Source organism: Xenopus laevis, chromosome 9_10L (genome assembly GCF_017654675.1).
Source record: "Xenopus laevis strain J_2021 chromosome 9_10L, Xenopus_laevis_v10.1, whole genome shotgun sequence".
Classification (NCBI taxonomy): Eukaryota; Metazoa; Chordata; class Amphibia; order Anura; family Pipidae; genus Xenopus; species Xenopus laevis.
In genome coordinates this window covers 65,899,314-65,912,766 of record NC_054387.1, presented here as the reverse complement: position 1 = coordinate 65,912,766, position 13,453 = coordinate 65,899,314, and the positions used below count along the sequence as shown (strand labels likewise).

Genomic DNA, 13,453 nt, shown 5'->3' with positions numbered 1-13,453 from the left:
ATTTTGATAAAAGTCATATTCCAAGTACCTTTACTGCAACAATCCAAATTACATATAAACTCTCTTTTAAGCTTGATAGCTTTGGGGCAGAATAACATATTTTACTGAACACAATTCACATCTCGTTCTTTATACTGAAACCTAAATATCAGAAAAGCCTCTCAGATCTTTACTAGACAGATGCCAGGAATTTCAGCAAGCCGCACATGTTCCTGTGCTATTCTCCATGCAGGATTTGACCTGCCTCAAAGAATATCCATCATTTTTCAATTGTTGCCCTTCTTGCATCTTTCCAGCTGAGGGAAGGTAAACAAAATATGCAAGAACATAACCTTAGGCAGCCTCATATGCTTTAGCTGTAAACAATTAGATACACAGTAACCAACATATTTAATTGAGACATTTGTCTTTTACCTTCATATGAAAGGGAATACCCAATGGTTAATACTTACAGTGGTTTAACTTACCTGGGGTGGAGGGTAAAATTTTGGTTTGGGGAGACTAGATCTACATCTTTATTATTCTCATCCTACATCCTACAGCTGTACAATCACACATACATATAGTGGCAGTGATGTCTATAGCTTTTGCCCAAACCATCATAAGACCTTGTGATATCAGACACATCTTGTTCTGGACTTTTATGGGGCATGTATATAAACAGTGAATAGAGGTGCATAATTTATGAAGCTTAAGTAGGAGCACCTACAGACACAAGGAATAAGCGAATAATACAGACAGGGTATTCAGGGTATTTTACTTCATGTAACCTTGAATATTTATAAGTGATCTCCATGTTCAATGTATTTAACTATCTACCGCATAGCACTGCTGAATACAGTAATTTTTATTAATACTAATAAGTATATGTAGGGGGTCAGACAAATCCTTCCCTTGTTTTTCTGTCTGTGACATCATTCAGCCCAGTTACAGGCTTGAGAGTGCCCAAGTGCATCCTTGGGAGAGAGGGAGTGCCTGACTTTGGAGCCAGATATACAGGGTTTCCCACAGAGTTTAGAAGCGGAATCCCTGCTGCAGCAGCTAGAGAGAATCAGATCTGTGGCAGTGACAACTGCTTAAAAGGAGTTTCCAGGAAGAAGGAGAAGAAAAGTCTGTGTTTTGATCTGCTGGATAAAGTGTCTGAGCATTAGGGAGAGCCAGTTTCTATCTCCTGCCTGTGGATCTTTTCACTATGGTTTCCCTAGGGTGAGGACAGGTCTTGCTGAGTACCTGCCATGTGGGAGCAGCTACTTTCAAAGGGAAAGGTACCTTGGGGCAGGTAGTGCTACCTGGGGACATCAGAGCTCTTGGGGAAGGGACATTGTACTGACCGGAGTGATTTTGCATTTATCCACCCGGTGTGGGACTGTGGCATTGAGAGACAGAGACAGGGGTTGATAGTCCACACAGGTCCCCCAGAGTAAAATCTATATTGTGTGATTTGCATTTACAGTTACTAAATACAGTTTACATAATTTTATATTTGTCTTATTGCAAACTGTGTGTGTTTTTTATTTTTCCTAGTGGAAATAACCTGAGGTGTGCTCCTCAGTGGAGGCACTGAACTGTAAATTCCAGTTCCCAGAACTTTTGAAACACAAAAGGGACTCAGGGCCCTGGATTGCCAAGGATTAATTGCTATTTAAAGAGACAATAACTAAATTAGTTAATAGTAAACTATTAAGATACAAGTATTAACATTGGTGTAGATGCAACTAGAGAAAGAAAAATAATCTTGGGAAGAAGTATGGTATATATATATATATATATATATATATATATATATATATATATATATATATATACATGCTTTAAGGATAACCATTCACCAACTTGTGGTAGTATAAGAGACAGAGAAAGATACATAAGGTAGGAGGCCAGGCATAGCAAGAGAGCACATACTTTGATTTAGATCAATGATCTATCAAATATAGATCAATGATATCAAATACAGAGGATAAAATGCCTTTCCTTCTTGGCCATTGATTTGCTTTATATTACATTATGATACACAAGAGCCATTAATATCCTGAACATTATATCCTTATAAATATTGCTTAGTAATGTTATTATATAATGTGCTAAGTGATATAATTTCTGTCACATGACTTATTGAAACTTCTATAATATAATAATGCCCTTTATAAAAGCACCATAATAAGCTAGTGTGTTTAACCACATTACTAAACAATGCATATTTCTAAGCCTACAACTTACCAAAATATTTTTTGTGACAGCGTTCTCTAACACAAATTGTTGTGAGTGATTTCTTCTATGGCGGGAGATCTGAAAAAATAAAACATACACGTAAATCAAGTTTATTCCTCTTGGTATACAATATAGAGAAAATACCCATGTATTAAGGGAGTGTAAAATGAAATAGCCCCTGTACTGCTGTGTCCAAAACATTGTTTGTAACCAGGTTAAGACCATGGCATGGTAGCACTTTTATGCTAATGCCACAGATTCTAGGGTTTGTGGGAAAGGTAATTTCCAACCATGTGCAGTGGTAGTGAGAAGAAAGAATGGGAAAAACAAGTGGAATAAAGGTTTAAAATAACATCAAGGAAACGGAGGCTGTGAGAGAAGACAGTTAGGGTAGTCAAATAAAGATAAGGAAGGTTATAGCATTGAAGATTAGAGATGTCGCGAACTGTTCGCCGGCGAACTTGTTCGCGCGAACATCGGGTGTTCGCGCTCGCCGGAAGTTCGCGAACGTCGCGCGACGTTCGCCATTTTGGGTTCGCCATTGTTGGCGCTTTTTTTTGCCCTCTCACCCCAGACCAGCAGGTACATGGCAGCCAATCAGGAAGCTCTCCCCTGGACCACTCCCCTTCCCTATAAAAACCGAAGCCCTGCAGCGTTTTTTCACTCTGCCTGTGTGTGCTGAAGAGATAGTGTAGGGAGAGAGCTGCTGCCTGTTAGTGATTTCAGGGACAGTTGAAAGTTTGCTGGCTAGTAATCGTTTTGATACTGCTCTGTTATTGGAGGGACAGAAGTCTGCAGGGGTTTGAGGGACATTTAAGCTTAGGTAGCTTTGCTGGCTAGTAATCTACCTTCTACTGCAGTGCTCTGTATGTAGCTGCAGTGGGCAGCTGTCCTGCTTCTGATCTCATCTGCTGACTGCTGCAATAACAGTAGTCCTTGTAAGGACTGCTTTTATTTATTTTTTGTTGTTTTACTACTACTACTACTACTACTATAAGAGCCCAGTGCTATTAGTCTAGCAGTGTTGGGGAGTGGGACTGGTGTGCTAATCTGCTGCTCCTAGTAGTTCAGCAGCACCAACTTTAATTTTTTTTTTTAATATTCATTTTTTTTTTATTTTACTTTTTTTTATTTTACTACCGCTGTAGTAGTGTATAAGTTGACCTTTTAGGCATTATTTGCCCTGTAGGCATTATTTGCACACTGTTTTCTTCAACCCGCCATCTAGCTGTGTGACCTTGTTCACATTCTGTCTAAATATCCATAATATTACCGTCTCCAGAAAAAACACCGGAGTGACTTTTTTCAAGCAGCATTCATATATTTTACGTAATCCGTATCCACCGCTGTAGTAGTGTATACGTTGACCTTGTAGGCATTATTTGCACAGTGTTTTCTTCAACCTAGGTCACAAAAGTGTCGATTACCTGACCTTTATTAAAATGAATGAGGGGTGGATCTCGGAGGGTTACTGCACGCCAACGACGTTGACCTTGTAGGCATTGTTTGCCCAGTTTTTTTGGCCGCAGCCACTGAAGCACAGAGGCCAGAAAAAATATGCCATATAAATGCTGAAAATAGTAATTTTTTGCCATACGTTGACTCAACGTATATGGCAAAAAATGACTATTTTCAGCATTTATATGGCATATTTTTTCTGGCAACTGTGCTTCAGTGGCTGCGGCCAAAAAAACTGGGCAAACAATGTCTACAAGGTCAACGTATGGCGAAAAATGACTATTTTCAGCATTTATATGGCATATTTTTTATGGCAACTGTGCTTCAGTGGCTGCGTCCAAAAAAACTGGGCAAACAATGCCTACAAGGTCAACGTATGGCAGTTGTTTAAAGAGAACAGTAGATTACTAGCCAGCAAAGCTACCTAAGCTAAAATGTCCCTCAAATCCCTGCAGACTTCTGTCCCTCCAATACAGAGCAGTATCAAGCAGATTACTAGCCAGCAAACTTACTATCATCTGTCCCTGAAATCACTAACAGCTCTCCCCCTACACTATCTCTTCCAAGCACACACAGGCAGATTTTTCAGATACATTTTTGCCCTTGATCCCCCTCTGGCATGCCACTGTCCAGGTCGTTGCACCCTTTAAACAACTTTAAAATCATTTTTCTGGCCAGAAATGTCTTTTCTAGATGTTAAAGTTCGCCTTCCCATTGAAGTCTATGGGGTTCGCGAACCGTTCGCGAACCGCTCGCGTTTTTGCGCAAGTTCGCGAATATGTTCGCGAACTTTTTTTCCGACGTTCGCTACATCCCTATTGAAGATGAGCTGACCTATTGACTGCTGTGAGTGGGGTAGGAGTATACAGTGTAGAAGTCCCAGTTTAAATCAACATATGGCTATGGAGCCTTTCTCCAAAGTATGGGTAAATGCATCTGAATATAAATTCTTAAAACATAAAAAGAGGTGGAGAGAGAAAAACAAAATGCATTGGGAATCTGAAAATAAGGTATAATAATGGTATCCTTTCATATTACTAACATGAGACCATATGGTGTTTCACCTAAAAATTATCTACTTTCTATACCATTTAAATACATTAAATTTCAAGATGGCGTGTGCTCTACACATTTGATTATCATGTTTTGAAAGCTACTTATGCTACTGAGAGCTGCACTCCTTCGCCTTCATATTTAACTGAATAATCATTAACTGGGTCTGATACTGATATTGTTGAGTGGAGCTGTGATTGTTACAAGAGTGAATGCATTTTTATCTCATTGCTAACTTCTATGCTTGCCAATGTCATCATTAGTGATGGGCGAATTTGCGCCGAAATTCGCGAAACGGCAAAAAATTCGCGAAACGGCGCCGGCGTCTTGTTTTTGAATCAAAAAATTCGCGCCTGGCGAATAAATTCGCCCATCACTAGTCATCATCATTATTCCCATTTTATTCACAGTTGGCAGCAAGTGACTTAATGGATGAATTATATATGGATTCATAGTCTATGGTTTAATAACTTCTACATTGATTTATTTAGTTTTTATGTATTTATTGCGTATCTGTTTATATTTATTGATTGATGATTGTATAAAGGTTATGTAGAGCCCCTTTGCCATATATGGATTACAAAATGATCTGCCTCTGAAAAGAAACAGTAACAAAATATTACTATTTACTATATTATTTGCTGTACATACACAATATAAAGAGTTTTATGTTTTAAAGAATGGTCAAATTTGTACTTTAAAAAGTGTCCCTTTTATCTTCTGCTCAGTACACAAGTTTGAGTGACCTATTTAGAAATAGTACCGCTTAGTGTACATTTATCAGGGGCAAGTATCATCTGGTGACAAGGTTCTGTCCTAAAGTGTTTTGCTCTCTTAATATTCTGCATCTAAAGCAAAAGATCTTTCATGAAAATACTTTGGTTAGTGGCAGTTCCTCCTTTGGGGAGAAAAAAAATGTCATACCATATTTTCTGTATTTTTCCAGTCCTATTTCCAGGCGTGTCATCTCCCTGTTTTAGTAACATGTAGGGTAAGCGAGACTGATTTGCAGATGCTATTGAGACAGCTTCTAAGATCAGCAGCTTTTCAATTCTATTATTTATGCAATTTTTAAATGAAGGCACAGAGATACCATTATTACTGAAATTCATTTTCAGTAAATCTGTGATTAATATTTTAGAAATTTAGACTTTATTATGTATACACAAAAGTGCATCATTTTAAAGAGAATATCATATGTAACAGTGAAAACTAGTACATTGTGACAATGGGAATTGCTGCTGAAAAAAAGCTAAGGAACAAAAAGAATAAAAGAAAAATGGTCCCCATCGGTACCCTAATGGCATGGGCGCATTGAGAATATCCCAAAGTTTAACAGAAGTGTAATGGAAAGCTGTAGGCCATGATTTCTCCTTGACAAATGGAAAAAAGGTTTCCTTCAGATCAGTTCTCTGTAACAGGAGGCTAGGTGGTCTATTTCTCATGGAATTGCCACAGTAAATTAAATAGACATATAAGCAATGGCTCATGCTATAAGTCTGTTATCTTTGGGTTGTTAGTTGTAGCAAGCAAAGTAATAGGTTGCAAAGCAGTTAGACCTATTTTAAATAACCTTCTTCACCAAGCAGTACAGTAAGTAGTGATAAACGAATCTGTTTCACTGAAAAATGTACAAAACACCGAACAATGGGACTTTTTTTCATTTTGCCACATCTTTTTCAGCACACAATACATCGGAGTATATGGAGTTTTTTCATGGAGAAAACTGGAGAAAATCACCCATGTGCCTCCCCTTATGCTTCAGGTGCCCATTTTTGTGCTGCTAGAAATATTTTTGCCTCCAGTATCTAATGACGTATGGAATGAAGGATCTTCAAACTGAACTATAACACTAAACACAATCACATTAAGAGACTTGGGTGCCAGTGGTTCTTTACCAGAAACAGTATATTTATCTAACACAAAGTTACTGCCTTTGTACACTAAATATTCAAGGAAATAATGTCACATTAGACACATGTTCATAATTTGTATTTGATCCATGTACCAAATCCTCAAACAGTATCCTAAAGGACTACATTAATATTTTCTACCCAACTGAGTCACTACTTGAGTCGCTGTCACCAAGGAACTTCCCTACTCTATGCCTTGTCTGTGTAGCACAATGCTACTCTTATGTGGCCCTGTCTGCCTAACACTCCTAGAGAATTCTATATCAGAAGCTACCTGCCACTATCTTTACCTCATTCATGGGGTCCCTTATCCCTGACTTCACTAAGGCTATCGCTACCTTAAGGCTTACTGCAGAGGAAAGATGGTGAAATATTTGTTTGTGGAGGCTAAGAATAGAACTCTTTCCATTGCAGAACTATGGTGTATTTATATGAATGAATACTGTATGGAGAAGCTAAGCATCCTTAAATATTCATAATTCTTTGACTATGATTGTATGCCAAAAGCATGGCAAATTGTACCATTTGTTTTGCACTTTTAGTAAGTAAGGGCTAATGGCTAATTGCTCCAGGTGGGGAAATGTTATAGCTTTTAATGTTTTGGGAAGCTGGGGGAGATATGAAAATATTTGCAGAAAGTACAAAAGATGCAGTGTGCTTAGGAAACCAGCAACTTTTCCGCTTTCTGAAAAGTGACTGCTGATGTCCTTCTATTAAACATAATTTGACCAAAATGTTCTATTTTATTGAATTTTTCCATAAAACCTTTTTTAAAATTGTCATATTATCAATGCTGAAAATAACCCAGCCCAATAAATATTTCCTGTTATTCAAATTGCAGCAGTACCAGCTTCTCATAAAATTAACCCAAAAAATATTATGGATTTCAAAATCTTGAAAGAATTTTGTTATTTCTTAATGGGCTTTGCAAAAGCACATGGAATTGATAAGTGTCTTTTAAAGGAAACAAGGTTTGTTTGCTGCACACTTTCATCTCGATGCAGACCTGAAAGGCAATTTAACAGATGGCAACAATAAACACAATCTCAGGATACCAGCGTAGAGAATACCTTTTTGAATAGGTTTTATAGGATTACAGAAGCCAAACACCTTTTCAAACAGCTTGTGTCTGGTAAGCAGTGCGCTTTTCAGTACTCCCTTAAGGAAAATATATTTTTTTTCCCGAAGAGTGAGCGTAAGATGCATTTCTACCTCCAACCTTCCTCAGCTGATTGGTACAAAAACAAATCGAGTCATTGCTGCAAACATGCAAGTCTCTAAGACATGCGACTCCAGAGACACCCATGCTTAGCCTAAGGTGTGTGATTACAAACCAAGGGACTTTCTTTGTATTATCATATTTTCCTTTTTGTGTTGAGCATATTGAGACTATTATGGGGGTTTTATAATCAAAAATGCAAGGGTTTGATACAAGTCTAGTCATCTATAGTAACCAATCAGAAGAAAGCATGTATGTGTTATTGCAACTGGGCTAATTTTGTTTACATATGGGGGGGTTAGAATGATTTACAGATGTTTAATTTTCTCATCTCCCTATGTTTAGGAAAAAACAGACCTGTCTGTTGAGATATAAAAAATAACTGCCCTGTGGGGTCCCACAAAGAAGCAGTTAGAGGAAGGCCTCCAGAGGCCAACTCTTATGAATATTCATAATACACAAGGACTTCTGCTTCATTTTGGAGGTCAAGGACCTGCACCCACAGTCGCTCACAAGAGTTAAGGTTGCAAATTGTTTAATACATGGAGACCTGACTCTTGTACTTTGATCAGTTAAAGACTAAGCTTGGTAGACAACGTTTTGGGTAGCCGAGGATGAGTAGAGTATAACATTGCTTTATTAGCAGAATCTCATGCAGCCATTACACAACAGTAACTTTTACTTTTAAGCTGTCAGGAAGTATGCACAGTATAAGTCTTGGCACAGTGACATCTACAGGCCATTTGTATAAACAAATGTAATAAACAACAACAATGCATCTTAAAGCAATAATATACATTATTTACATCACATAGTCCTGGGTCCATGCAGATTCTCTCAGTACGCCTTATAGGTTCACTTTCTTCAGGCCTATTGCAGTTGACATCAGGAGTAGAAAAATGTGCTTCATCAAATGGAGCTTCTCAAAATTCATATCTAACAGGAGCAAGACGACTTGCATGCCATATGCGTCCATCAGACAGTTCATATGTGTATGGTCCTGGATGGTGTCTCACTTCAAGTGGTGTAGTAAATTTAGATCGTCCTTGTTTCAGTATTCCTGGTTTCTTAATTCTGACTAAAGATCCAGGCTGAAACTGTACTTCTCTGGCACTATAAGCATTGCATTTGGCTTGTAGGCGTTTCACAATTTCAGCAGTAGATGATTTTGTAGGCACAGTATTTTGTGGAATTTTGATGTCTGCAACATGTAACTTAGTGCACATCTGTCTGCCATGTAATAATTCAGCTGGAGATGATTGGGTTGTTGCGTGGTACGTTGCTCTGCAGTTATGTAGGAACTCTGTTGTAAATACTTTCCAAGATTTCCCAGTTAGATTTGCTGTCTGTAGTGTTTCTTTCAAACTTCTGTTAAATCGCTCGATTTCTCCATTTGCTTGTAGGTAATACACTGAAGATTTCCTGTGCACAATATTCCTCTCACTCAGAAAGGATTCAAACTCATATGAGACAAACTGTGGTCTGTTGTAACTCCTTTGGATTACCTTCTCTGCTGAAGACTGTAGACAGAAATGTTATTACTGTAGCTGATGTTATATGAGAAACAAATGCAATTTCATGCCATTTACTGTAATAATCTATCAAGGTTATAGGAAATCTGCAGTCCATAGGAGCATTTGTTAAAGGCCCGACAATATCAATAGCAAGTTTTTCCCATGCTGAATCAGGAAATGGTACTGGTTTTACATCTGGTCTCAACTTAACTTTGTATACAAAGTTCTTTGCACAGCCCAGTGTTGCTTTGTGGTGAAATTTTAGACACTGGCTGTGTGGCAGGCACTGGTGCTGTAGTAACGAGACCATCAACTAATTGTAGGTTTAATGCAGCAAAGAGATCCCTTCCAAGTATAGCAGTACACTTATTCACAATGTAAAAGTCACATTTTGCAGTATTTGATTCAAATTGTACAGTCAATGGCAAGCAACCAAGCACAGGGATTGGATCCTTTAAGGAACTGACCAGTTTCAGGGCAGGTACAACAAGCAGATCTTTTGCAAAGTATTTCAAGAAAATATCCTTTGGTAGTATAGAAACAGCTGAACCTGTATCAAGCATCAGGTTAATGGAGTGTCCCTTGTCATCAGAAGCAGTATTGACACTGACAGTGCATATAAACTTGTCTGGAATAAATGTACCAGCTTTATCCACACTTAATACTGTAACATTTGTAGTAGTGACTTCATGAACATCTTTAACTAAGGCAGATCTTAGCAAAATGTCCTACTTTTGCGCAGTTGCGGCACCGTTTAGCTTTTGCAGGACATGTAACATGATTTGCAGTGTGTTGTGTTGAACCACAGCAAATAGCCTTTGCAAGGGTTAAATCCTGCTCTAGGAGCAGTCTCTTTCTAATGCGAGGTGAGTTTGTTTTTTCCACTGGTTGGTCTCTTAGCATTTCATCTATTGGATTCCCAAACTCACAGGTAACAACCAGCTCTCTCAAAGCTGCTACAGGATGTTCTGTGGATTCGCCATTACGTTGTCCACGTTGGCGGAATTTATATCTTTCAGCAACCACATTTACTCTTGGCACAAAAAAGTTCTTTATAGCAGTAAGTGCAGTTTCATAAGTCTCAGTGAATAAGTAAAGCACACTTTCTAGCAACAGAAATCTCCCTTTGGTCAGCAGCAATAATGTAATTTTCAAACATACGGATCCAAGCAGTAAAAGGTAGGCTCACCAGGGTTTGGCAGAAAAGGTGCAGGCTGCTGCAGAGGTAGAAGTGACATCTCGTCGTCAATCTGTTATGTTTTGGGTAGACGAGGATGAGTAGAGTATAAAAGTGCTTTATTAGCAGAGACTCATGCAGCCATTTCACAACAGTAACTTTCACTTGTAAACTATCAGGAAGTATGCACAGTATAAGTCTGGGCACAGTGACATCTACAGGCCATTTGTATAAACACCACAAGAGACCCACAGAGTTTAAAATTATACTAGGCCCTTCTTACTATAATCTCGCCACCCTTTGTAAAGGCCTTGCATAAGTGGCAACAATTATTACCTGCTCTGAATGATCAATAGGGGAATGAGACTAAAGCGTCACTTTATAAGGTTATCTCACTTAATTAATTCACCAGCTATACATCACACCCCTAAGACTGGAAAAAATACATGAAAATCCAGATGCCCAATTCCCTAGGTGTCAGAGCTTGGATGCTACTTTTCTACACTTCGCTTGGCACTGTCCCCTGTTAAACAATTTTGGTCTAAGGTATTAAAATACATGCATAAAACTATCTTTGGCCAGGGTAGTCCTTTATTAGGCTAGAAAAGCAGTAGTTCTTAACGGGGTGGGAGCAGCTGTACTGACATTGAAACAATGGCTAATATTTGTCAATACAGCTCTTACTTTTATATGAAGCACAGCTGTCCTGCGAAATTTGATAAAATATGGACTCATTTGCTGGACATCAACTTGGTTGACCTGGGTGTTGGTCTATAATACAAATCTGGGCTCTTATCCTATCCTTATCTAGAGGACATTATGGAAGTCTAGTGCACAGAGTATAAGGAAGTAGCACAGGTTGGGGCATGATTGTTATGATCAAACACTGGATGCTGAGGTAATGTTATTGACACCTTTACCCCCCTTTTTAGTTCTTCTTTCCTTCTCCCTTCTGTATGTTAAATAAATAAATAAATCTTTTAAAAAAAAACTTTTTTAATTGATATGTTTTCTAAAGTTTTTATGAAAAACCTTCACAGAAGAATCACACGTTCACCTTCATCTGCCCAACCAAAACACAACCATTTATTTTAATCTTGGAAATCTTCTAGTTTATACAATATTTTCTCATCATAGCTAGTTAGTTAGTTAAATTGGTTTGAAAAAAGACAAAGTCCATCAAGTTCAACCCCTCCAAATGAAAACCCAGCATCCATACATCCACCCCTCCCTACTTTAATTAAATTCTATATACCCATATCTATACTAACTATAGAGCTTAGTATCACAATAGCCTTTGATATTATGTCTGTCCAAAAAATCATCCAAGCCATTCTTAAAGGCATTAACAGAATCAGCCATCACAACATCACCCGGCAGTGCATTCCACAACCTCACTGTCCTGACTGTGAAGAACCCCCTACGTTGCTTCAAATGAAAGTTCTTTTCTTCTAGTCTAAAGGGGTGGCCTCTGGTACGGTGATCCACTTTATGGGTAAAAAGGTCCCCTGCTATTTGACTATAATGTCCTCTAATGTACTTGTAAAGTGTAATCATGTCCCCTCGCAAGTGCCTTTTTTCCAGAGAAAACAACCCCAACCTTGACAATCTACCCTCAGAATTTAAGTCTTCAATCCCTCTAACCAATTTAGTTGCACGTCTCTGCGCTCTCTCCAGCTCATTTATATCCCTCTTAAGGACTGGAGTCCAAAACTGCACTGCATACTCCAGATGAGGCCTCACCAGGGACCTATAAAGAGGCATAATTATGTTTTCATCCCTTGAGTTAATGCCCTTTTTTATGCAAGACAGAACTTTATTTGCTTTAGTAGCCACAGAAAGACACTGCCCAGAATTAGACAACGTGTTATCTACAAAGACCCCTAGATCCTTCTCATTTAAGGAAACTCCCATCGTAGCTAACCTGCTGTAGATATCTGTTTATCCTTCAGAAATAGGGATCTGTACCCAGTGTTTTGATGTACTCTGATTGCTCACAGTAAATGGCAAGTCAGCATAGTCCCAGAGGCAATATGGTTTCTATAGTGACACTGAGGTTCACTGAATATTTTTGCTTTATGACTGTATTGTTTGACAACTGGTTAATAGCTGACACTGGGGAGTTGTTATAAGTTGGATCAGCCTTTCTGATGTACTGATATAAATACACATTTCAGGCAATGAGAATTGACTAATACTGACCACTGGCTATTATGACATTGTCCTGGTAATTAGGGATATCCAGTGTTTACAATTGCATTTACACCTTTTCTGGGCTTGTCTATGGGGAATTAGAGAGTGAAATTCTTTAATAATATAATAATTTATTTGGGAAATTATTACTGAATATGTTCCACTATGTATGAATAGTTTGTTTCCCATATGCATAAATGCCTGCCTGATAACCCCTGACATGTAGGCACACATTTACTAAGGGTTGAAGTGAATTTTTGAATTTTAAAAACTTGGAATTTTGAAGAAATCTTTGGATACTTCGACCATCGAATAGGCCAAATTCGACTTTGATTCAAAGTGAAAACCTTTGACTTTAAAAATCGAAGTACTGTCTCTTTAAAAAAGTTCGACTTCGACATTTCACCATCTTAAATCTGCCGAATTGCTGTTTAGCCTATCTTGATTGTTTGGGCAAGTTTTGAGAAATCAAAGGATTTTTGGTAAAAAAAATCGTACGATTAAATCGTTCGAATCGTTCTATTCGAAAGGATTTCATTGTACGATCATAGAATTTTAAATTGTACTTCGACTTTGAATGTCGAACTACCCTATTCGATGGTCGAATTTCGAAGTTTTTTGCACTTCGAAATTCGACCCTTAGTAAATGTGCCCCATAGTGTGTCACAATGTGGCTACAGCTAGACATTCTTGTAACCACAAACACAAATGTCTCCAT

The 13,453-nt window shown here is 38.2% G+C and overlaps 1 protein-coding gene across 1 annotated transcript in view; it reads right to left on the bottom strand.

The window, feature by feature from the left end:
• Positions 1–13,453, bottom strand: part of LOC108701317 (rho GTPase-activating protein 15-like) — a 309,425-nt gene that overhangs the window by 275,298 nt on the left and 20,674 nt on the right. The window contains exon 3 of the mRNA XM_018235752.2: positions 2,218–2,286. Within this exon, the coding sequence (XP_018091241.2) occupies positions 2,218–2,286 (69 nt within the window). The remainder of the gene's footprint in view (positions 1–2,217; positions 2,287–13,453) is intronic.